The sequence below is a fragment of the Megascapheus bottae genome, chromosome 12 (assembly GCF_031878675.1).
Source record: "Megascapheus bottae isolate mThoBot1 chromosome 12, mThoBot2.hap1, whole genome shotgun sequence".
Lineage (NCBI taxonomy): Eukaryota > Metazoa > Chordata > Mammalia > Rodentia > Geomyidae > Megascapheus > Megascapheus bottae.
This window is the reverse complement of record NC_143520.1, coordinates 26,259,784-26,285,025: the sequence shown is the minus strand read 5'-3', so window position 1 is coordinate 26,285,025 and position 25,242 is coordinate 26,259,784. Positions and strand designations below refer to the sequence as shown.

Sequence of the window (25,242 nt, the reverse complement as noted above, 5' to 3'; positions counted from 1 at the left end):
AACACATAAGATCTTCCCTTGGAAAATTGTTTAAGGGGTGGTACCATGACCTAATTTTAAATATAATCCAGTTTGCCAATATCATTCCTCTGTATCCCAGGACTTAAATGTGGATGAATTTGAGGAAATATTCAAAACAAAAGCCCAGGGCCCTGCAATTGATCTTTCTTCAAGCAAGCAGAAAACAACACAAAAAGGATCAAACAAAGTGACGTTGCTAGAAGCAAACAGGGCCAAAAATCTCGCCATCACATTAAGGAAAGCTGGGAAGACTGCAGATGAAATTTGTAAAGCTATTCATGTGTAAGTTCAAGTCCTCTTGGGAAGTTATATCTTAGTAATTTGCAAATGAAAATGAAAACATAGTTTTAATTCTAAGATGCCATCATAGTGAACAACCTTAACTTTTATGCTACATAATTATATTCAAGCTTTATGTATTTTTGTTTATAATTACACAGTTTACTACCATACTGATGACAAACACTATTTTGTTGAAAAGGTCTTGCATTTAAAAGGAAAATTTGTAAAACTCAAGGCACTGGGCCATAACCAATATTTGATTTTTATGACAAAAAATTATATTGTAGAAAAAAAGCTAATGGGGGCCGGGAGTTTGGCCTAGTGGTTAAAGTGCTTGCCTAGCATACATGAAGACCTGGGTTCGATTCCTCGGTACCACATACATAGAAAAAAGCCGGAAGTGGTGCTGAGGCCCAAGTGGTAGAGCTCTAGCCTTGAGAAAGTCCAAGGACAGTGCTCAGGCCCTGAGCTCAAGCCCAGGACTGGCAAAAAAAAAAAAAAAAGAAAAAAAGCTAATGAAATTTCATTTCAAAACACACCATACTTGAATTAATAATCTGAAAACAATATTATAACTCAAAATCTTCAAGACAGAAAACAATACAGTAAAATATATTTTGAATTTTTTTCATAATTGAAGTTCCTCTTCATAGTTCAAGCAAACAACAGATTCTCCTTTTTCTTTTAAAACAATTCCTTTAACCTTTGAAAATGTTCAATTTTTTTCTTTTGGTAGAACTGTATTATTGAAGTTATAACTGGAATATTAACATAATACTGAGGGGATGATACTTGTAGTCAATTTCAAATCAGTAAATCCATGTTTTAGTATGTCACTGTTTCTTAAAAACATAAAATGTACTGCTACTCTGAAATACATCTTTTGTTAATATCAATACAGACACTTAGTACCTAGATACCCCAAGGAAAATGTGGAGGAACAGATTATTTTAGAAGAATATCTGGCATGTGACATCATTGTCTCAGTCTGCTCTTAGATATAAGCCTGCAGTCATTCTTACATAAAGAGAAAGTGGAGCTGAGTGCTGCAGATCCTATGTAAATGAGAAAATGGCAGCTTTCTCTGGAGTATCTAGATTTTGTCTAGATTTGTTGAGTACAAAATTGATGGCATTTGTGGAATGATATAGTTCAGTGTCAGATGCAAATATGGCACAGATGCATTTTTCAATTAATAACAAAAGAAATGTGAATTCTGTTGTTCATATTTTAGGCAATGGTTTTTATTTAAGTCTTGAATTACAGAGAAGGACATTGGCTTTATTTGTTTTGCAGTTAGAATATTTTTTCTACTTTTTGTGGTCATGATGATACTGTGTTTTAGGGAAAAAAATCTTCATAATTTTGTATTTTAGAAATTTTAACAAGAGTTGGGTGCTGGTTGCTCACATCTATAATACTAGCTAATCAAGGCTGAGATCTGAAGGATTGTGATTCAAGGCTAGCCTGGCAAAAAAGGCTGGAGACTCCATCTCTAAAATAACCAGCAAGTTAGGGCTGGAGGATTTTGACTCCAGTGTTCCTTTTCACCGACTTTTGATTTCTACAAACTTAGATACCTCAGTTCCCTATACTTACAACTTTAAAATATGACTGTGGCACATAGGGTAAGGTCAAGGCTTTCTGCATTTATCAGTTAGAATAGATACCTTGATGCTTACTGAGCCCAGATGGGCTTTACAGTAGGACTGACAGTGGGAAACTGAGCCTTGTTGGCTTCTTAGCAGATGAGTATGAATGGGTAGAGGTATGTTAGGATGGCTTAAATTTTTTTTTTTTTTTTGGCCAGTCCTGGGCTTAGCTCAGGGCCTGAGCCACTGTCCTTGGACGTTCTCAATGCTAGAGCTCTACCACTTGAGCTTCAGCACCGCTTCTGGCTTTTTTTTTTCCTATGTATGTGGGGAATCGAACCCAAGTCCTCGTGCATGCTAGGCAAGCACTCTACCACTAGACCAAACTTCCGTGGCTTAAGTTTTTATTCTAACACTGGCCTGTCCACACTGTGTTCAGATTTGACTTGAAGACACTGCCTGTAGACTTTGTAGAATGTTTGATGAGGTTCTTGCCAACTGAGAATGAGGTGAAAGTTCTCCGGCTGTATGAACGGGAAAGGAAGCCCTTGGAAAACCTGTCGGATGAAGACCGCTTCATGATGCAGTTCAGTAAGATCGAGAGGCTCATGCAGAAGATGACCATCATGGCCTTCATTGGGAACTTCGCAGAGAGCATTCAGATGCTGACCCCTGTGAGTGGACCAGCTCTGGCAGGGGAGAGTCACTTACGTTTAAGTCTGTCTGGAATTATAAGTATAACTGTCTCTGAGGACTCCAGTCACTTTGTAGATTACATTTTTAATTCAGTTCTCTTCTTGTGTATGCCATTCAGTTGAAAAATGGTGGACTTCTCTATTTTGTGCTGTTATTCTCCCTGGAGAATGCTGTTTTCTGTGTCTAGATGTCCTCTGTTTCTCAGAAGACACTTCAGTATGGAAACCAAGGAAAACCATTGTTTAAAACTTGGTTGTCAGCTGAAGGTAGTAGTCTCTGGCTGTGTTGGCAAGAATTAAAGTGCATATTCATAGTGAGCAGGGTTTATAAGCTTTTTTTGAAGCATTAATGTTATCATAGGATTTTTTCTTTATTGGAAATTTGTTACATTATTTTGTGGTGATGTACAAACAGTAGTAAGCTATCCTCCCATCTGGGAGACATAAATGTCATCAACTTCAATTTGTTCCCAGCTTTATTTTTAAATGAAATTCATTAATTTCTGCTTATAGTAACATTTCTGTTAAAAACATGTTCTGAGAACTTCATTCTTGTTCCAGTTTTAGACAGCCCCACTGATTTAAAAGTATACATTGTAGCTGATTCATGCCTATAATCCTAGATGCTCAGGAGAGGGAGTTTTGAGAATCAGGGTTCATAGACAGGCTGGCAGAAGACAGACAAATCCAAGAGATACTTCAGTAAACCATCAATAAGCAAGAGGGGGAGGCATGGCTCAAGTAGAAGAATACCAGCTGTGAATGAAAAAGCTAAGCTACAACAAGGCCCTGAGGTCAAGCCCCAGTAAACACACACACACACACACACACACACACACACACACACACACACACACACACACACTCCTGTGTGTGTGAACGTGCACACATACACAAACACACATCCTGTTTGTGCTGAGGGATAGTGGACAGGGAATTGAGTTCTGCTAGAACAGACTTCTTGATTCTTTGTTAAGCTTTTGTGATAGCCAAGTTTCTATGTTCGTTTATTACTTGTTACGCAAATGATTTTTGAGAACAGCTTGCATGTAATGATGTGATTACCTAAGCCCAGTCTGTCATGTGCATTTGTTATACTTAGTAGAAACAGAATCTCATTATTACAACTTAAAGGTCCTATTTTCTTGTGTTAGCTTTTAGTTTCCAATTAGTTTCTCATTTTTAATATGTCTTTCTTTTTCATTCCCTCTTGCATCCCATGATTGGACTCTAGCAACTGCATGCAATTATAGCAGCATCTGTCTCTATAAAGTCATCCCAAAAACTCAAGAAAATTCTGGAGGCAAGTGAAATCTTCCTTGTATATGCATGCATATGGAGAGCTGCTTCATCAGATGTCTTCCAAAGCCTGTGAAGCTGTCCTCATGGGCCTCTCTTGTTTCCTTTCTTTGCAGATCATCTTGGCCCTTGGAAACTATATGAATAGCAGCAAACGAGGAGCAGTTTATGGATTTAAACTTCAGAGTTTAGATTTGGTGTGTGAACTACAAGGCATGAGAGAGAGCTGTGAAGACAAACAGCTGGCAGAAATTAAGCCCTGGGAGGGGGGAGGTGCTCTTAAGGGTTATTGAAGGGGTTTTGATGAATTTTTTCTGCTTGTGGAAGGAAGATCACTTGGTAAAATGAATTCTGATGTACTATTTGATGGGAAAGATGAGAAAACTTTAGGAATACTCATATGCCTCACCCAGAATCTTTTCTGAGGAGTTTGAATTATAAATGATAGACTTTGTTTATAATTGCAAATAATTGGCAAGAATTTCAAGGTCCAGTATTGTGGGAAAGCATTGTGGGAAAGCTGGAATAATAGTTAATGCAGTGAACTACATTCGGCTATGTATATACTTGGGGAGAGTGTTTTCAGACAGTGGAATAATTTTGTGTTTAGGAAAGAAAGCGGAACATACAATGCAGGGATTTCATGATAATTTGTTGTTTTCGACATGGGTGAAATCACTATTCTTTTCGGAGTCACATTAACAGCCGTAGAGTAAATTCTCTGTGGAACCCAGTGTGGTCCTAATGTGCCTTCCTTGTGAGAGAGAGGAGAGATGTGGTTATTTGTAGAGTGTCCAGGCTGTACATTACAGGCCCCACCCACAAGATCATGTTCAGTATAACATACAATGACTCCCTATCAGTGAAGCCTTGTTCCAAGTGCCCCCTCCCTTGCTTCATAGATGCCAAGTCCTCTGTTGCTCAAATCCATCTTATGTGGTGTTGTATTTGCATACAACCTCTATCCTTCCCTCCTGTATCTTAAATTATGCCTTCTTACAATATATCGTACAATGTAAATGATTTCCAAATCATTGTTACCTAGTATTGCTTAGGGAATAATGACAAGAGAAGTCTGTGTTCAACAAATACATTTTTTTTTCTCCCCTAAGAATTTTTTATCTGTAATTGTTTGAGTGCACAGATGCAGCACACATGGACACGGAGGGTTGAGTCTAGCTGATTCGAGTCACTTGAAGCTAGGGAGTAAGATAAGAGCTGAGTGGAATGTAAAGCTTGCAGTGGAGAAGCTCTGCGGTGTTCAGCTTCCACATATGTCTGTTGGAGCCAGCTGGCTCTCCCTTCTGCTGCTTCCCTGCACCTTCATTATAGAGCGCTCTAACACTAAAGTCTTCTCACTTTGAAGCCAGGGGAGGTAGGATAGCAGCTGCAGGAATGGCATATTCATGTTAGTAGGCTATGAATCCGACCCATTCCTAGATGTATTCTTAGGGTCAACGTTGACTGCTTAAATACTGGCTGGCTTACTAAATTGTATAATGACTTGTCTAGAAAGCACAAGGTTATTAGTTCAAACTCTCATATTGTACAAAACAAAACACAAAGCCAAACAACAGGGTACTGGTGGCTCAAATCTAAAATACTAGTTACTCAGGAGGCTAGGATTTGAAAACAGTAGTTCCAGAGCCAGGCTGGTCAGACAATGTGTGATGCTTTTACTTCCAGTTAACTAGCAAAAAGCTGGAAGTGGAGGCATGGATTCATCATAGATTGCCAGGTGTGAGCAAAAATGCTAGACGATAACAGAAGGCCCTGAATTTAAACATTAAGTCCTACATTTCTTCTGGTACTGTTTATTGCCAACTTGTTGGGTAAAGTGTATTGTTACTCACCTTGGGGTTCATTTCACCTGGTGGGAAACTCTCCTTTCATTCTTGTACTTGTGTTTAACTATGCCTCCATCTGTTTACAGCTCTTAGACACAAAGTCAACAGACAGAAAACAAACGCTGTTGCACTATATATCAAATGTTGTAAAAGAAAAATATCACCAAGTGTCTCTATTTTATAATGAGCTTCATTATGTGGAAAAAGCTGCTGCAGGTACTTAATTTTGCTCTTGAGGTTACTTTGAGTTATTATTGCCTTTAATTTTGGGCGGACCATTCCTTGCTTGAAAATTCTTCAGAATTCATTTACAAAGACAGGACCAGTCAGGTTCTGGTGGCTCATGCCTATAATCCTAGCTATTTAGGTAGCCGAGATCAGGGGATCATAGGAGTCAGCTTAAGACTCTCATCTCAATTAAGCAGCAAAGAGCTGGAAGTGAAGCTGTGGCTCAAGTCAAAGAGCACCAGCCATGAATGAAAAGTGAGAGGCTCTGAGTTCACTAGTGCCCCAAATAAGTAAGAAATACGTAAAGAGGTAGTACCAATAAGTCCACACTGTGATGTGATGCCCACTCCCAGGCGCAATCTGAAGTGTGATTCTCTAGGTCTTTGGTGCCTGCATTTTTCCCTCATGCACCGGTGGTTCTTTTAGATTTGTTGCTGTTGTATGAGAAATGGAACGAGAAACCTGATTGTGTACCATTGTTTCTACTGAGATAAACAGCTCTAAACATTTTTTTGTTGTCTGAACACTAGCTTAAACTACCACTCTTTGTGGTTGTTGCTGTGCTCTGACAGCGTTTTCTCATCTAAGTGATCAGTAATTCTAAGAAAGTTGGAGTGTACTAGGTAACAGTATCTGTATACTGTAGGTAAAGAAACTGTCATTTGTAGAGATTAAAGGTCATATAGGCAGAGAGTAATGGACACAGGCCTAAAGCCCACATCTTCTGACTTCTCACATAGATATCATATAATCTTATAAAAGAGAACCTTGAGAGTTGTACAAGAAAGATATGCAAATTGGCCTTTGAGTTAGTTACAGGCCATAGTGTTCAGATAGCGTTCTGGAACCGTAAACAGCCAGTGTTTATTATGAATTTAGATTTCTGTGGCCTATTCCACTTCACTGTATATTTTAGGGATAATTAATACCTATAAAGTACTTACTGCAATTCTTGATAGCCACCACTTTTGCTATTATTTATATTAGAAGCCCTATGTTAAAAGCTAGGAACTATGGGGCCGGGAGTTTGGCCTAGTGGTAGAGTGCTTGCCTAGCATGCACAAAGACCCGGGTTCGATTCCTTGGTACCACATACTTAGAAAAAGCCGGACGTGGTACTGAGGCTCAAGTGGTAGAGCTCTAGCCTTGAGAAAAAAATCCAAGGACAGTGCTCAGGCTCTGAGCTTAAGCCCAGGACTGGCAAAAAAATAAAATAAAATAAAAAAATAAAAGCTAGGAACTAGATTGAATGGCCCTGAGTAAATCTAAGCAAATATTGATGTGCTGTGGTTTTGACTTCCATAGAAGTTCACTGAAACATTGTTTTCTATGCTTCAGTCTCTCTTGAGAATGTTCTACTGGATGTCAAGGAGCTACAGAGGGGCTTGGACCTGACCAAGAGAGAGTACACCATGCATGACCACAACACGCTGCTCAAGGAATTCATTGTCCACAATGAGGGGAAGCTGAAGAAGCTGCAGGACGATGCCAAGATTGCACAGGTAGCTGAACAAAGTGATACTTTAGTGCTACTCATGGCGTAGGGATGGGAGAATGTTTCATTCCTCTTACTTCAGAGGATGGGTTTTTCATGTAGTATTACAGAGTTGTGTACAACAACCCAGTGGAAGTATAGGCTCCTCCTGCTACCCTCTTTCTTTTCTCCTTTTACTTCAAGCTTCGAGCCCTGCTGTTTTTACAGTTGTACAAACTTGCCCTCAAAGTATGAGGTTTCAGTATATCTTTACCTCAAAGTCTACACGACACTGAGAGGGAGCACTGATGTGTACACAAACCTGCAGAACAAAATGAAGGCAAGTCATCAGGGAAGGAACATCAAAGTGCTGGGGTCACAGAAAGCAGGCAGCATGGTATGGCCTCTGATATGATGCCAACTTGCATGACACATGGGGCTGGGGTTCTGAGGCAGACATCTGAGATTCTTTTCACTTTCTTGGTTTAAGGGGTTCTGCCGTAACCTTAGGAAATTGAAGAGATTGGTCTTGGTGTGTGTGTGTGTGTGTGTGTGTGTGTGTGCAAGTGTGCAAGCAGAAACAGCAGGTGATGACTTCCTGTATCTTGCTACAATTCTCCTTTGGCATCTGTGGAGGTTGATGAAAGATGAGAGAGGCTGGGGGAGAAGCCATGAAAACTCCTGTCCCTCCCCAGTGCTTTGTTTCTGTTTCTTCCCAGAGAAGCCAATGCAAATGTGGAAAATGGTGAGAGTCAAGGGAAATTTGCTTCTTTACAGGATGCCTTTGATGATGTGGTGAAGTATTTTGGAGAAAACCCCAAGACAACACCTCCGTCTGTCTTCTTTCCTGTGTTTGTCCGGTTCGTGAAAGCCTACAAGGTAAACAGGAGGGGCTTCCATTACATGTATTCTTGTTGTTACTGGTCAGGCAATAACCTGTCCACCCAAGCTGCTCTACAGAGGCTTTTGGGCTACTTTGGGCAGCCAGTGTGTGAGGTGGGTGACAGACATTAAGCTTTGGCTCTGTGGAGGCCAGGAGCTTCCAGGAGTTCTCAGGTTGTGGTAGTTCCCCTTTCCAAGTGTGGCTACCAGCCCCAAAATAAAAGCTCAGACCAGCCCAGGCAGAAATGTCTGAACCTCCCATCTCCAGAATAACCTGCAAAGAGCCAGGCTGTAAATTGAGCAACTATAAGTCCTTGAGTCTAAACTCTGGTTCTGGCACTGAAAGAAAGAAAGGGAAAAAAAAGAAAGGAAGGAAGGAAGGAAGGAAGGAAGGAAAGAAGGAAGGAAGGAAGGAAGGAAGGAAGGCAGGCAGGCAAGCAGCAGGCAGGCCCTGCACATACTAGCAAACAAAAAAATACCTTAAAGAAATAACCCCTCCCCGCCCAAACATTGCTACTGCTGATAAACACTGAGATGCGAGGCCCAGAATCTGTGATTTATACCTCAGCCCTAGATGATCTTTTTCTATCTATTCATAGTTTAAGAAAAGTCTCTTCGGGGAGATCACCTCAAGAGTGTTAGCTGGAAAGGGCTGAATTCATGTCTTCTCCTGAGTTGTATGGCTTCCTTTGGAAAGGGGTGAGGGTAGGGGAGTCCTGCAAGACCACTATAGGAAACGAGACAAAAGGCAGAGGAGTCTTAGATCCTGCTTTCAGAGAAACTGTAGTAAGTTACCAGACTCAAAACTAACACATGACAGTCACTAAGCATAGCAGCCAAAAGGGTGGGTGTCCATGCATCCTGTAGACCGGGGCGTAGTAGCCATTCAAACCAGGGAGATCATCGGGCAGGAAACGCATTCTGCATGAGTGAACCTCAGTTTCCAGCTTTTGAAGATGTGCCATCCCTGGACAATGAAATCCAGAATCAGAATGAAACAGTGACATGAATGAAGAGCAGAAGCCCCATGCTTACATCCACTCACTTGATGCTATGAACTCTGAAGAACAGTTTTTTTTTTTTTTTTTGTACCAGTCCTGGGCTTAAGCTCAGGGCCAGAGGACTGTCCTTGGATTTTTGTAAAGGCTAGAACTCTAGCACTTGAGCCTCAGCACCACTTCTGGCTTTTCCTAAACATGTGGTACCAAGGAATCGAACCCGGGTCTTCGTGCATGCTAGGCAAGCACTCTACCACTAGGCCAAACTCCTGGCCCTGGAGAATGGCTTTTATAATCTTGAGTGCAGTCATTCTAATTTATGTAAATTTTTCTGCCCCTTCAGCAAGCAGAAGATGAAAATGAGCTGAGGAAAAAGCAGGAACAGGCTCTCATGGAAAAACTGCTGGAGCAAGAAGCTCTGATGGAGCAGCAAGACCCAAAGGTAGGAAGGGTTGCTGGGAGATGGCATGGGTGAGGCAGAGAGGAATGACAGCAGGAGGATGTACAATGTCCTCTACACTTTGCCCCTGGCTTCATAGGCAGAATCTTTCATCACTTACTTCAGCAACACTGGAATGAGCATGCTCGTGTAGCATATCCTTGTTTATAGAGATGTGGAATTTATGTCTTAGTTGGATATGGTGGCCATACCAGCTGACCTCGTGACTGGAGACTTTTGTGTCCAGTGAGATTTCCATGCTGATGGTGGTGACTGCTGGGGTCTTGGTTGTTGTGAGGAAGCATTTCATGAAGGGCAGCATATGGGTGAGGAGCAGAGGTTGGACAGCCTTCCCTCCAGTGTTTGAAAAGCCTGTGATTATTACCAGCTGCATCTGTGGCTGCAGCGCTCAGCGTTCCCATCACAGCCTGGAGAGGTTTTTGTGTATTCTTGGGAGAGATTTTCTCTTATCTTTCCAAACACTTACTGGATTTTTGCCATTTAGAGCAGAGTTTGAGTTGGTGCTGTATGTACTTTTGGCAGAGGGTGCTTATTAAAATAAAGCTCAGGCACATTTTGAGTTTTTTCAGAACTCCCAGTGGACCCTGGCCTCACTAAACTTTGCCTTTCTTTCTTCCCAGTCTCCTTCCCATAAATCAAAGAGGCAGCAGCAGGAGTTAATAGCGGAGTTGAGAAGGCGACAAGTGAAAGATAACAGACATGTTTATGAGGGGAAGGATGGAGCTATTGAAGATATCATCACAGGTAAATGTGCTTCCTCCCTGTACCCTTAAACTGGACTGTGCGCAGAATACACAGCAGCTTTTGACCAAGGGCTTACAAGTTCTTTAGTTCACTGTCAGATCCAGAATTATGCCATATTAGAATGTCAACTTACACTTCCCTATCACTGAAAAATCTTGCATATTTCTCCTTATTTCTCAGTAAGAAAGCCTGTAGTTTCAGTAGGGGTCCATCTCCCAATGGTTTTCCACTGTTTTGGATATTCCATATTCCTTCTTGTGGCTAACTACAGTACATATTGGCGGATGCTTCTTTTTTTTTTCTCCCCATCCATACTTAGGCTTGAACTCTGGGGCCTGGAAGCTATCTTGAGTTTTTTTGTTTTTTGTTTTTGTTTTTGTTTTTTTTGCTCAAGGCTAGTAGCCTTGAATCACTACTGCCTGGTGAATACAAGACTTTCTAGCATGCTTTTTAAAAAGCCTTTTAAACTCATTCAAAGTAACTGAATTCAGGTGGAAATTGGGGCCCAGTACTTTGATTTGGATGATTCCCACAGGCTTCTAGTCCAAGATTTGGGGATCCGCTAGGAATTGTTTTGTGTTTGTATGTGCTTTGCTGGGTTTTGAACCCAGAATCTTAAGTATGTTAGGCATGTACTCTACCACTGAGCTGTGTCCTCAGTTTAAGTTGTTTGGGGACATAGCTGTATTGTGGCAGAGTTGTGTAGAAAGCAGAATCCGTGTTCCTGTGTGGGCTCACACTCAGTCCCACAGTGACCAGTTATGGCCAGTTTTATTACATTTGTACTTTAACTATCTGTTCCCAGCCCCTTGAAGCACACTCAAGACTTACTATTTCAATTGGAAATATTTGTGTCTTTCAACTATACAGACTCTTTTAACAACTCACAGTATCATTATCACACACCCTAACAACTCACAGTATCATTATCACACACCCCAAGCCTAACAACTCCTTAATCAAAATCTAGGCATTCCCAATTGTACTATCTACCTTTTTTCCCCATTCCCCCCCACCCTATGGTACTCTATTCCCCTTCCCCCCAAAACAGGAGGTTGAAGTCAAGGCCTCATGTTTGCTTGGTTTACTTGCTTGTTCAGTTGGTGCTATACGACTTGAGCTATGTCTCCAGCCAGTCTTTTTGCTGTGCAAAAATGGAGATGAAGTGTCTTGTGCTTTTCTTCCTGAGCCTGCTTGATTCTCTGGATATCAGCCTACTGATTTGCTAGGATTACAGGCATGAGCCACCAGAGCCTTGCACCAGTTATTCTATATATAACTTGCAAATTTCCATTGTTTTTTATTTGGGTCTCATCAACATGGTAAATGTGGATCTCCAATCCCTTAACTTAAACAGTTTTCACAGGCTCAGATCAAGGAAAATTAAGTAGATAGATGCATTTAGATAGACCAAAAAAAATCAATCTTGAATTCCTTGACCAGATAAAAGCAGTGTGAACCAGTGTGGCAAGTCAGTGGTCACACGTGTGGTAGTGGTATCTCAGTGTACAGGCAGGGGCTTGCAGTGGCCTCTGCCTAGTCCCCTTGCCTAGCATGTTCTCCTTTCACACTGAGAAACTCCACACCAAGGCCAGAGCAGCTCTCCTCCCTCTTAGTAAGTGCCACTTAGTCCCAGTGCCACAGTAAGGTAGGAAAACAATGTGCCTAGGCATTAACTTCAGGTCTCTTTCATTCCATGACATCTGGCTTAGGAAATGTTGATACGTTTTACAAATGTCGTAAAATTACAATGTTTGCTTGACCTAATTCCCTAGGCTACCAGAGTTGAATGTATTCTTCTTGGAATATTTTCCATTTTCTGCCCCCAAACCCCTTAAGCTCTCTGAACTAACTGGAGTGTAAGGTTGCCTTTCCCCTTGCCCGCAGCCCCAGGTTTAATTAACAAAGCACTAACCATGTACTAATGCAGTAGAGCGTGGCTTTTCACCCTCTTGTGTCTATGTTGTCTGGCTGTCGTTTTCAATGCAGTGCTGAAGACTGTGCCCTTTACTGCTCGAACGGCCAAGCGTGGCTCTCGGTTTTTCTGCGAACCTGTTCTCACTGAGGAATACCATTACTAAACTATTGCTCTTTCTCACCTGATGCTATTAAAAGGTTGCTACAGGTTTTTTGACTTATGTTCCCCTTTGTGTGTGTGTGTGTGTGTGTGTGTGTGTGTGTGTGTGTGCGCGCGCGCGCGCACGCATGCGTGTGTTAGGGCCGGCTAACATGTTAGCATGGAACCATCATCTCCATCGTATTGCATTTGTGTTGTCTTCATGCTGCATGGTTTTTCCTCTCAGTTACAATGGTGCACGCATTGCCATTTTGAGTACATTATGTATCTGCATTGTTGGAGCATGTGACAGTTAATAGAACTGCTTTCAGAAATTATCAGAAATGATTTGAGAATCAGGATTGGAACCAAGTGATGGCGTGTATATTGTGCAACTACTTTAATAAAACTACATTAATAGTAAATACTGAGCTTATTTATTGGGTACCTACTGTGCTCTAATAGGTTTATACTATTACAACAACCTCTCATTTTATTCAGTTAACATGCTTTGGAAGGGCTCAGAAAGTGTTGCATTTTCAGAAGGGACTGGACTGTGCCAGTTGGGCCTTTTGTCAACTGTCTCACATAATCCAAAGTGCGATAGACCTCATTAGACGGGCTTATGACTGGAGCCCTTTTGATCTAACAGCCGGTGTCTGCTGACATTGGCAATTCACAGCTTCGTGATACGCCATCATGATCTGTTACCTCCATTCACTGTCATGCCCAACTTGAGCTATTAGCAGTTCTACGCTGGAGCAGAGCTGCAAGGCAGGGAGTGAAAAACACAAGGGCAACAGCTCCTGGCTGTCATCTTTGTCTTCATGCTTCTACTGGTCGCTCTGTTCCATGTCAAAGCAAGTCTGTCTTCTGTGATGTGGTCCTATCTGGACCTGCTTCTTTTGGTCAGGATGCTGGCACCCAAAACACCCATAACAAATACAGTTGGAAAAGGCCACTTTTCTCATAATTCAAAAAAAAAAAAGCCAATCAAACCTGAGCTTCATTTTTTATGCTTTAAGGGAATAGTCTTCTCTCAATAATTGGTTGGTTAGGAAAATACAAAATAAGTCCAACTGGGAATAGCCATTGATTGACTTCAGGCTGCAATTGACATGGAATAAGATGTTTATTTTGTGACATAATAATTCATGAATTGTATCTGTTGTGTTGGTCTTTGAAGATACCAAAAGACATAGTGCCTTTGCCTGCTCTGTAGTGTACTTACCCACCAGTGCTTATTAACAGGCTAGAAACTGTCATCTGCCAAGGCTGTTTGTTCTAAAGTTTTGCTGTATGTCTTTCGGGAGCCAATCTTCAAAGCAGCTTGGAAGTGGGAAGTCAGAGAGCTGGGTGGGAAGACACTTATCTTTCACTTGTTATATCTAACACTACTTATAGTAATGGTCTCCCTTCTCTGTTGGCTAACATGCCTGGGAATGTTAAGCACTAAGTTGAGTTGCTTTCCATTTTCATCCCATTTTTACTTAACCATCATTTTGTGTTTTTGTTTTCTGTTTAGCCTTAAAGAAGAATAATATCACTAAATTTCCAAATGTTCACTCGAGGGTAAGGATTTCTTCTAGCACACCGGTGGTGGAGGATACACAGAGCTGGCAAGCATCCCTTTTTACTTAGCTTCCTCCTCTCTCTGATCAATGGTTTTCATTGATGGCTAAGGGTAATACTGGTGAGACTCTGACCAAGAAGTCTTTGAACCTCACATGCAAAGATCTGAGGCCGTTTCTTTCTATCGGACTATTCCTCGGCCTATTTCCATATTCATGTGTGATGGCTGGGGCAAGGGTGTTTACTGATGATTGTATTTGTTTGGGGTACTAGGCTTTCCTTCCCTTATCCTCTTCAAATTACCCACTTAACTCCTTTTATATGGAGGTTGGAAGCAGGTCCTGGCCAGGGGATATGATCTACAGTCTTTGAAAGAAAACCATCTTTATAGAAATACTTAGGGGACTCAATAACCATATAGCTGCATACACTTAGAACAATCTGGTATTCTAGTTGACTAGTCTGGATTAGAAGGTAGAGGCTGAGAGGATTAGAACATGTATAATTATTCCTTCCTTGAATTTAGGAAGCATAAGGCAGAATTACAAATTCCAGTTATTTAGCAGCCAGAAAGTTAACAGCTCGCTTTTCCCATGCAGGAATGTGGACTCAGTATTGCCTAATTTTTTAAGAGAACCAGAAGCTTTGGTTTTTGTTAATTATCAACTTCAATATCTGTATTTTAAAAATTGGTGTAGGGCCGGAAGTGGTGGCTCATGCCTGTAATCCTACTCAGGAGGCTGAGATCTGAGGATCAAGGTTCAAAGTCCATGAGACCCATCTCCAATTAACCACTAGGAAACTGGAAGTGGCACTGTGGCTAAAGGGGTAGGGCAGAGCTCAGGCGCAGCGCCCAGGCTCCCAGAGTTCAAGCCCCACGACTGACCAAAAAAAAAAAATAATGGCATAGGATGGTTACCTAGGCTGAGTGTGACTCATTAACTCCATTTTTCATCTTAAGGTGGAAAGGTTCCATTTGGTTCAAAATAGATTGGTTTACATGTTTTCTGAAGGTGGATATTTTTTTTTTTCTTTTTTGCCAGTCCTAGGCTTAAGTTCAGGGCTTGAGCACTGTCTTTGGACTTTCTCAAGGCTAGCACTTTACCACTTGAGCCTCAGTACCACTTCTGGCTTTTTTTGCTATGTATGTGGGATACTGAGGAATCGAACCCGGGTCTTCATGCATGCTAGGCAAGCACTCTACCACTAGGCCAAACTCCCTGCCCCTGAAGGTGGATATTTCTTAGAAGTAGTCAACATTAAGCTTATACGTCAATAAATTCTTAAGACAAAGAGAGCAGTTAATGTCTACAGCATTTTCTTTGCTTCCACCAAAAGGAAGCTCTATGCTGGATAACTTGGCTGCCTGCTATATTTCTCAAGGCCTTTACATAAAACTGTTCATCCCACTTCATCCATTAGAGCAGTTACTTGATCCAGAATGCATTATTTTATTATTGCTGGAAATACGGCTTGGACTCATCCCTCATTCTCTCCCTTTTTTGGGGGTGGCTAATTGGACACAAGTCTCTGGAATGGCTTCATATCATGATCTTTACTCAGCTTCCTGAGTAACCATTAGCCCCTGGCTCTTAAATTTGTCATTTTCATAAAATTTTGTATATCTGTACCAGCCCTAGGGTTTGAATACTGTCCCTGAACTTCTTTTGCTCAGGGCTAGTGCTCTACCACTGGAATCACAGCGCCACTTCTAGCTCTGTGTTACTGGAGAGTCTCAGACTTCCCTGCATGGGGCTGGCTCCAAACTATCCTCCTCAGATCTCAGCCTTTTGAGTAGCTAGGATTACGGACATGAGCCACTTAGCTTTGTTTAACATTAAAAAAAGGGGGAAAAAATCTGCTTTACATTAGCAACATAAACTGGAAAATGGAGGACCCATTTTTCTTGTTGAAAAACACAAAAATATTGAGAGGTAGAAGAATATATGGAGGAAATGTATTGTTTGAACACTGCTTGTAATTAACATACACACATATGACACATGACCTACTTTAATAGAATGTGAACAATGGAACATGTGTTGCAATCTAAGGCCTTGAGGTTTCTTCTTTTATTGTAAGTATTGTTGATATTCAGGCTTCCAAAAAAGCAAAAAGCTAAACCACACTCAGCTGCTTCTAATGAAGACAATTCAAAATAAGACAAACTAGATACTCTGGCCAGTGACAGAAGTAATCTATATATTTTCCTCTTCAAGTCCCAGAATCCTACCAGTATTACATCTTATTTTACTGTAAATATTGAAAGCAAATGTCTTGATTCATTGTTCAATGAGTTTCAAGTGCTCATTAGCAGACTATCTTCTCACAAGCTGCTTTGATGGGCTGCAAGCGGCCTTTGTCTTTGTTTACTCATACTAGAGTTTGCTGGTCTTTGATTGGCACTCTTCTCTTTACAGATCTTAGAAACCAACCATACAGACGGGCCGATGCGGTGAGGAGGAGTGTCAGGCGACGCTTTGATGATCAGAACCTGCGTTCTCTTAATGGTGCAGAAATAACCATGTGAACTTGAGACCTGCCTGTGTGAATAGAGGGTGTGTGGGAATGGAACTGCCCTCATGAACTTTATGTGCTACCATTTAACTGCAGCCTTGAACACAAGACAAAAATATTAAGGGCTCAGATTTAGCAAACACATAGGAATCTTAAAACAATGGGTTCTCCTTTCAACCCCTGTTAACAAGTGCCTAAAAATGGAAGTACCTGCTCAGATTAATCAAAGCAATAGGATTTGATTTGATTAGGTATCTTTTTGCAACAGTATGTTACTCTGTTTTTTAACCAAAATGTAAATTTACTATTAAATTCATTACTTGCCATTGTGATTGTTCCATAATGGCCCACCCTGGTTTCCTGATAAGTTGTAAATAACATGGATGTATCTGCTAGAGGCTTCCTTTGCTGTCTTCTAAAGAATTCTGTGTTCCAGTCATATCCATCAACTTTGTATTTTTAAGGACTTGAAACATGATGGAGTCCTTTCATTACCAAGCCTTAGCAAAGTGCAAACAGGATGCAATTACAGTGGCACAGAGATAGTCCCTCAAATCTGTCTCCAGTTTCATGCTCTACTGCTGTAGAGGGTGACATTCACTGGTATGATTGCAAGATAATAGCATAAAATGCTAAGACTTATTTGTAGTACTGCATTCTTAAGCTAGGGGCAGCTTTTTAAATAAAATGTATTTATTTAATTAGCACTAAAACTTAACATCTCAGTAATCATTATTAGGTTTTCTGGAGACTATTATGGGTTAATCTTGAGGATAGAAATTGGTGCCTTGTTAGAGATACTAGCTCTATCAGTAAACATTCCATAAACCACATCTGCTAGCAGTATTAGGAACCTGGCTTTTCTCTGACAATCGCAGTGTTTTTTTTTTCTTTCCTTTTTTAAACTGGGGAATACTGACATACTTGGCATTATATATTGAAGCTGAACTGTTTATGCTTTCACTGATTAAGAACTGCATATTAACATTAGGATTAAGTTTAAACTGTTTGTGAAGGGGCTAAATAGTTGACCTGTTACTTTTACATTTCTCTCTGGCAAGGCACTGGACCCATTCCAAAGTAAAAAACTGGACTCAAACTAAATTTGTACTTTTCATATAATATACATTTCTGCTTCTGGCTTACCATCATCTTGATATTTTAATTGTAAAGTTTATTGTATAGTATTTAACCACTGAATCTTATTTTATGTTGTGCTCATGTGAACCTCTTGGTGAAGGCCCCCATTCCTTGGATGTGTAGTTACATGATCTCTAAATGTACAGATATTTTGCTATAAAATTGGTGCCGTTTTTTATGGTTTTTACACTTTTCTTTAATTCTCACCTAAGCCTCTGGGTAATACTGTAAATATTGTTTAAAAATGCATCACCCTATGCTATACAATCTGAATGTTATTTTAACTTATAGTTTTTTTTAATATATATATTTAACTACAAGGACAGTTTAGAGATCAGTTACAGTTCACCTTAGTACCTATTTACAGATTACTTTTAAGCTGCCACCTGGCACATTCCCATGTGTACTTTAAAAAGAACATGCCAAGATGTTGTCTTTCTGATACATCAACATGCATTTTGGTGAAAATAGCTATTTAATCATGAATTATAAGCCAAATAGTTGGAACATTAGTTCAAGCAGCTGTTTTGTAAAGGTCAATGCTGGTATGCATTTGTTAAAATAGTTGCCTATTAGTGTACAAATAGACAATAATGTTGGCATGTTCTTTTCTGTTTATTAATGGGCCTGCTTCTTAGCAATATTAGAAATTTTTTCTAAAAGCAATTCATGCTACTTTTCTGGTCTTTTCATGCCATATGAGGAGCAAATAAAACTATTTACACTACTATTCTGTAACACTGTAGTCTTTCAACGGTGTATAAAGCTCCTTGCAGACCCCATGGCTCTGGACTCAGCTCAGCACATGATAGGACTTTATACCCAGATTTTCCTCCACAAAACTACGTATCTAACCTTGGAAATATACTTCTGACACTTATATTATAAATCACACTTAGTTATTTAGTATTTAATAAAACAAAACTCTTGTTTGTATCCCATTCTGCTGCCTTTCTAGTTTTTACTATTAGAAGTATCTACAAAGATGAATTTATTATCACAATTAATTTGTATCTTGTATCTATCACATGAAGGTAAAATAAATGCAGGAAGGGCATTTTGATATATGAAGGCATCTAACAAGCAGCAGCAGATACCAAGAACAGTTGTGGGCGTTTTGCCAGCTCACATTGCTGCCTGAGGCTGCATAACAAAAAACACATAGTCCAACTTATTTAGTAAAATATGCCAGTTTTTCTAGTATATGTATTTACAAAAGGTCTATGCCTGTGAGGGTCTTTACATCAGAACAATATATAAAACAAGTGAAAATCTGGTAACTAAAAACAGATGGTAGAAACCTTGTTCCCCTTCCCCATAACTTGCCTTTCCCAGTGCATATGTGCTCCATTCATTTGGAGAGGTAGACAAAAATAGTAACACCTACCCCAAATGTAAACAATGCTTATAAGTAACACATTGAGATAGCTAAAACAAGGAACAGCACAGGATAGCATCAGCAAGGAGCTTAGTTTGGATCTGAAATGATTATCAGCCACTCATGATTTCAGTGTAGACAAAGGTGAATGATCCAGTCTCTCAACTACAGCCATTACTACCAAATTAACAGTCAAATCAGTTACCAACCACAAACAGTGAATCAACTGTCCTTAAACTATTCTGTTAAGAAGCACAAAGGCAGTTCTGAGTCTTTACAAAAGCAGGTCTGAGAATGTAGTATCATTAAGGAACTTACAGTATCCAGTGGAGGGCTAAGGAAAGTATGGGCAATGTAAAGCAAAAACATTTCAATGCCTACTTCAGTTTAAAGTTAGCTCCAATAAATAAGTACCTGCCAAGTCACCTTGACTCTTCATAATCAAACTGAGACCAGTTTAGTTTTTAAGTTGGAACTTAAGAAGCTTCTAAACACTTCTGATGAGTTAAAAGTACAATCATTTCATTGCAGGTAAATGGTATGACTTCATTCAGTTGTTAATATGGTTTATAGCAATAAAGCCCTTTCAAGCCCTTCAATACAGATGATGCGTACGAAGGGTGGGAAACACGAGAGCATGGACCAACTAACATTTTTACATTCGTTGTCTTATGTGTTGGGCATGGCCCTCATTCACTGGGATATATACACAGTAATATGTAACAGACAAATCCCTGCCAAGGAGTTTACATGACTACCAGGTAAGTCAAAACAGCTGGAGAAGTTAGGCTGCTACAGGCAATTATTTGAAGTATAAAATGAGAATATAAACATTTTAGGACACAGTTCCATAAAAATAAATGATACTTTGCCTTTTTGTGAAATGTGTATAATTTAACCTAGAGAATGAATTAAGATCTACTTGGTAGTTAGCAATACAGCTCCCAAGGAGGGGGGATTATCAGATTTAAGGAATTAATGTACATCATTTTAATTTCTAAAACAGTTTTGAAGTTTTAATTTTTAAGTTCACATTTGAATTATATAGTAGACTTAAAAATCTTACGAATTAGAAAAAGGCATTTATGACCATTTTCCCCTACATATTATCTGATTAGAAATAGTTCTAGTTTACATGGAATATAAGCATACATATATGTTTATATACACACACATTATATATATATATATATATATATATATATATATATATATATATATATATATATATATAATGTGTGTGTGTGTTTCCCTTTTTGGGGTACAAAAATAAAGTGGCTGTTTAGCACTTTTAGTTAAATACTAGCATAAGATCAGGAACATTTATGCAAATGTTAAGCATGGAATTGTTCACAAGCAAAAGTCAAAAGATGAAAAAGCTGTGGTTATTTTTGGAGAGATATAAAAATTTTACATATTGAAAGTATAAGATCACTGATTACATCTTTAAAACATTGAAAGTTATCCTTTATACCTAACTAGCTAAATCATCTACTTATTGTTCAACTTTTCAACCATAAAAATGATGGACTGGGGAAAAAAGTATTGAAAGATTTGAGGTTCTGACTTTGATTTAAAAAAAAGGACTAACCTAATCCATTAAACCCTCAACATTTTCTTAAATAATCTTGGAACTGAAATGTATAAATCCTTTTTATTCTTTATTTTTTTCTGCCAGTCCTGGGCTTGAACTCAAGGCCTCAGCACTGTCCTTGGGCTTTCTTAAGGCTAGAGCTCTACCATTTGAGCCTCAACACCACTTCTGGCTTTTTTCTATGTATGTGGTACCCAGGAATTGAAGCCGGGTCTTGGTGCATGCTAGGTAAGCACTCTACCAGTAGGCCAAACTCCGGGCCCCTGTATAAAACCTTTTTATCTAAAACAAAACAAACAAAAAAAACACTATCCTGTTCAAACACATGTTCAATACGAACAGAAACAAGCTTACAAGGTATTCCAGTGTCTAGTAAACTGAAGATTTACAATCTTTTAGATGGAAATATTCATGGGAAATTCTTACTTTAATAAAATCTTCCCATCACCCTTATGTTACCTTTCTGGCAATTAAAAACAAAACATGTACTGGGCTAGGTGGGACTTGCTTCATTTGCAAGGATGCTGCATTCGGAGTTGCCATTTGTTTACTACTACTTTCAGGCCAAATAATTTGCACAGGTGACTATGAGGAAATTACAGAAATCTATTTTAAGGACATGCTAAAACACATCAATAACTTTTTATTTAAATAGAAAAATGAAATATTTGAAGTCTATTTTAAAAATCATCATGGAAATATCTAAAACAATGTTTTACAGATTCTAAATTGTTTTGTGAAACATCACACTAGAGTATCTACCAATATTTTTTTATCACTGACTCCCAAATCACTTGACATGATTACCAATCCTCACTATCATGGGTTTTGTGAAGGTATCAAGGTAATTCTGTTGCCAAATTTAGATGTTCTGAGTAAACTACAATAAGAAACTTACAAGTCATTCCATTACTTCACATTTTCTTGGTAATTCTCACTTTCTATAAGAATTTATGTCATGTTATAATGAGCAGAAAAATGACATAGTGAGAACTTTTTCTATATTGGATCTAATTCAAATAGGCAGGGTAGGGAGGACATTATCCTGATCTATATCAATGTCCTTTTATTGGGGGAAGCAGTGCTGAATTCAGTGCCTGGGCTTTCTCAAGGCTAGCAATCTCCCACTTAAGTCTCAGCACTATAGGCTTTTTTGGGCTAGGCAAGCCCTCTACCACTAGGCCATGCTTCTGGCCTTCAAAATATTTTTTGTACTTCAAACTCATTAAAATGGTTCATTCTGGGAACAACCTTTTGTCCTTCTAAATATGAATTAGAATTAGACAATATTAAAGTGCCCAAACGAACAAATGACAATGCCAAAGATGAAAGTGCTAAAGTTTACTTAAAACAAAAGAACACCTCCTGCACTGAAGGAAAATAGTATCAATTACATAACTAACCTTCAAAAGTTAGCATGTAAGGAGTATTTTATCTTTAAATCATTGCCTCTCTAAAATATTCCATAGGAAATGTATAAGTGAAAAATTTATCAACTTCAAATATAGTATCTTAAATACTGAAAAAGGGAATGTAAACTAACTGTTTGGATTAAGATGAAGGAAAATTTCAATGATTTAATGCTTTTTAAAATGACCACACAATTTCCTTAGAACTGAGCAGCTTAAATAGAAATAAATACTAGTACACACTAGAAGAGAAGGTTTAATAATTGATAAAAATGTACAAAAATATTCAAATCAGAAATGCTTTAGAATGTGTACCATGAAGTCAATACTTCTCAGTAAGAAGGGAAGGTCAGACCTCTTTAGTGGAAAAAAAAAAAAAAGAAAAAAGAAAAAGACTGGATTTAAAAAAAAAAACAACAAAATCAAGACAGCTGTTAAAGTGTATTAGGTCAACATTGATTTTTTTTTTCTTTCTTGTAGACAAGAATATTTCAACTATCACTCAAAGTTTGGTGGCACATTCTTTAGTAGGTCCTTAAGGCAATATATTCCAACTAATGTACAATTTGATTTGATGTTACTTCTCAAAACATCACCTCAAAATATATGCTCAAAATAATGCCCTCCCAATAGCCTTTTTAAAATGTAGTCTGATGTTTCATAAAAAATAACAGTGGCTTTATTACAGTAGCGCCTGTTAGCACCACTATAGTTAAGTGTCTACCACATTTCCATCCAAACACCCATTTCTTAGGAGCTCATCATAGGAGATCACATTGGCTTTAACCAGTTGGGTAGTGCCAAAAAAGCAGTTTGATCAGTTGCTGGTGCTTTTTTTTGTACTACATTATCAAAAAATTTTTCATTTTATCTTTAAAATCCAACTTGTATAAAGTAAATCAAATACCTCATGACTTAGACTTTAGAACAAAGTAGAGACATCTGCAGTTATCCGTAAGTTGCCACCTTTAATCCATCCTGCAGTGCCCAACGAAAGGGTCATAGGCAGTTATGACCTTAGGAAAATATGATTCTTCATATAGAATCATGTTATTTTCAATTTCCTTTGCTTCTATAAAGTCCACAATAACAATTCTTAACTGCACTTTTTTTTTCCTGTGATACAATTAAAACCCAGTGTTACTTAAATCGAACTTAAAATAGAGTCCCTGGTCAGAATTTGACTTTAAAATCATACTCTAAACATATTTGGTTTATTGATCATCATCCAGTTGCTCCAAAAGGGTTCTTCTGCGTTTTTCTAATTCCCCTTCACTCAGTTCACTGCCAGAAGTGTCCCAATTACCCTGAAAAGACATTGAAGATAATTATGGTTAAAACAGGAGGAGGCTGTGCAAAAAGATCTATGTGGATTCCACAACGTTTCACAAGTGGACGTTTTCCCTAAAAGCTACACAGCTTTTTTCATCAAATACTCATTTATTGTCTCAAAGGGATTAGTTAACTAAGAAAAGGATCTTTATGTAATCTCACTTTCTGAACGGTCCATTCTCTGCCCCCCCCCACCCCAGTTTTTACAATACTGAATATGAAACATCTCTTTGGTAGTTAATGGAGGCCAGGTATATAGCTACTTGGTGATATACTTTTTGCCTATTTTGCAGATTCTCTGTGATCCTATGAAGAGCAATGCAGTATACTCTAAATATTCTCTTATTTTTATAAACTCTCAATATTCTCTTATTATCTATATATATACACAAATGCAGGAGATCGTTTAACAGGATAACATTTAGGTTAAAAAAAAAAAAAACTTTTCCAGGGTGGGGAGTATGGACTAGTGTGGCTTATCTAGCATGAAGGAAGCCCTGGGTTCGATTCCTCCATACCACATATTCAAGCCCCAGGAATGGCCAAAAAAACCCAAAACAAAACAAAACCCAACCTGCCCCCTCAACTTTTCCACATAGTCCATCCTCTCCATTAATGATTCCTAAGTATAACTCCTGTTAAATCACACATATACAAGGAACTATAGAAATAATGAAAGCCTCCATTTTTGTATGCTGTCTTTCTCATTTATCTGAATGTACATACACACATATACATATATACATGTATCTGTGTGTGTACATATAGTCTTTGTTTTCTCAAAGACTAATAATATACTAATTTTGGCTTACATTTTCTTCCTATATCTTTGTTCTCACTCTTTCTTAATCTATAACCATTTGAAAAAGTTGTCAAGAGTGCTACTTTCGGAAGTGGGATTTAGGAATACTAGCAACTATGGACATCTGAGGAACTGGAGTTGAGTTTCCTAAATTCTGTACTCCTTAAACAATTATATAACAAAAAACCAGGGAGAAATGCCAGTGAGTGGCAAATCACAATGACAATGTACTCATCCTTTGTTATGTTAAAAATGCAGTTAGTTACACAATGCTTTAGGCTTTTTCCCCCCTGAAAGGAATATAAAATTCATGAGACTTAACTCTGTGATAACATCTACTAAGAACATTAATTAGAATTTCCATTGTTTTCTTCAATGGTAGAAGACCTGGAAAAAGTCTATTCTCTAAATAACACCATGGTTTTAACATGCTATGTATTTTTTTGCATTTTACAAAAACAGGAATGAAATAATTTTAAGTACTTACAGAATCCTTTCCAGTCTTTTTCTTAGGTGATTTGTGTTTTGATTCTGATCTTTGTCTAGTTCTCTCTTTTTCGCTTTCCCGATCTTTTTCCTTCTTATCCTTCTCTCTCTCAGTATCCGATTCAGGAGAATCCTATAAAAATAAAAAGAATCAAGTCAGCATTTTGACAAGTATATCATTCTATTAAAAAAATCTGTAGGTAGAGGGGCCAGGAGTTTGGCCTAGTGGTAGAGTGCTTGCCTAGCATGCATGAATACCCGGGTTCGATTCCTCAGTACCACATACATAGGAAAAAGCTGAGGCTCAAGTGGTAGAGCTCTAGCCTTGAGAAAGTCCAAGGACAGTGCTCAGGCCCTGAGCCCAAGCCCAAGACTGGCAAAAATAAATAAATAAATAAATAAAAATAAAAATTTGTAGGTAGAACATAATTAAC

At 38.8% G+C, this 25,242-nt stretch overlaps 2 protein-coding genes across 17 annotated transcripts in view; one reads left to right on the top strand and one right to left on the bottom strand.

The window, feature by feature from the left end:
- Fmnl2 (formin like 2) overlaps positions 1 to 18,537 on the top strand; it is a 274,154-nt gene extending 255,617 nt beyond the window's left edge. For 2 of the 9 annotated variants that reach the window (XM_090342834.1, XM_090342837.1), the window contains 11 exons: positions 101 to 303; positions 2,335 to 2,569; positions 3,825 to 3,893; positions 4,006 to 4,086; positions 5,823 to 5,952; positions 7,303 to 7,466; positions 8,216 to 8,317; positions 9,662 to 9,760; positions 10,399 to 10,522; positions 14,104 to 14,150; positions 16,571 to 18,537. In XM_090342834.1, coding sequence (XP_090198960.1) covers positions 101 to 303; positions 2,335 to 2,569; positions 3,825 to 3,893; positions 4,006 to 4,086; positions 5,823 to 5,952; positions 7,303 to 7,466; positions 8,216 to 8,317; positions 9,662 to 9,760; positions 10,399 to 10,522; positions 14,104 to 14,150; positions 16,571 to 16,609 — 1,293 coding nt within the window. In that variant the 3' untranslated portion in view covers positions 16,610 to 18,537. Of the gene's footprint in view, positions 1 to 100; positions 304 to 2,334; positions 2,570 to 3,824; positions 3,894 to 4,005; positions 4,087 to 5,822; positions 5,953 to 7,302; positions 7,467 to 8,215; positions 8,318 to 9,661; positions 9,761 to 10,398; positions 10,523 to 12,511; positions 12,638 to 14,103; positions 14,198 to 16,570 lie in introns of those variants that run through there. The other 7 variants (XM_090342835.1, XM_090342828.1, XM_090342831.1 and 4 more) reach the window with 4 other exon arrangements.
- A 3,889-nt stretch (positions 18,538 to 22,426) lies between these two features.
- The window catches only part of Prpf40a (pre-mRNA processing factor 40A), a 54,575-nt gene continuing 51,759 nt past the window's right edge, over positions 22,427 to 25,242 (bottom strand). For all 8 annotated transcript variants that reach the window (XM_090342822.1, XM_090342823.1, XM_090342824.1 and 5 more), the window contains 2 exons: positions 24,810 to 24,941; positions 22,427 to 23,495 (listed from right to left, as the gene is read on the bottom strand). In XM_090342822.1, coding sequence (XP_090198948.1) covers positions 23,403 to 23,495; positions 24,810 to 24,941 — 225 coding nt within the window. In that variant the 3' untranslated portion in view covers positions 22,427 to 23,402. The remainder of the gene's footprint in view (positions 23,496 to 24,809; positions 24,942 to 25,242) is intronic.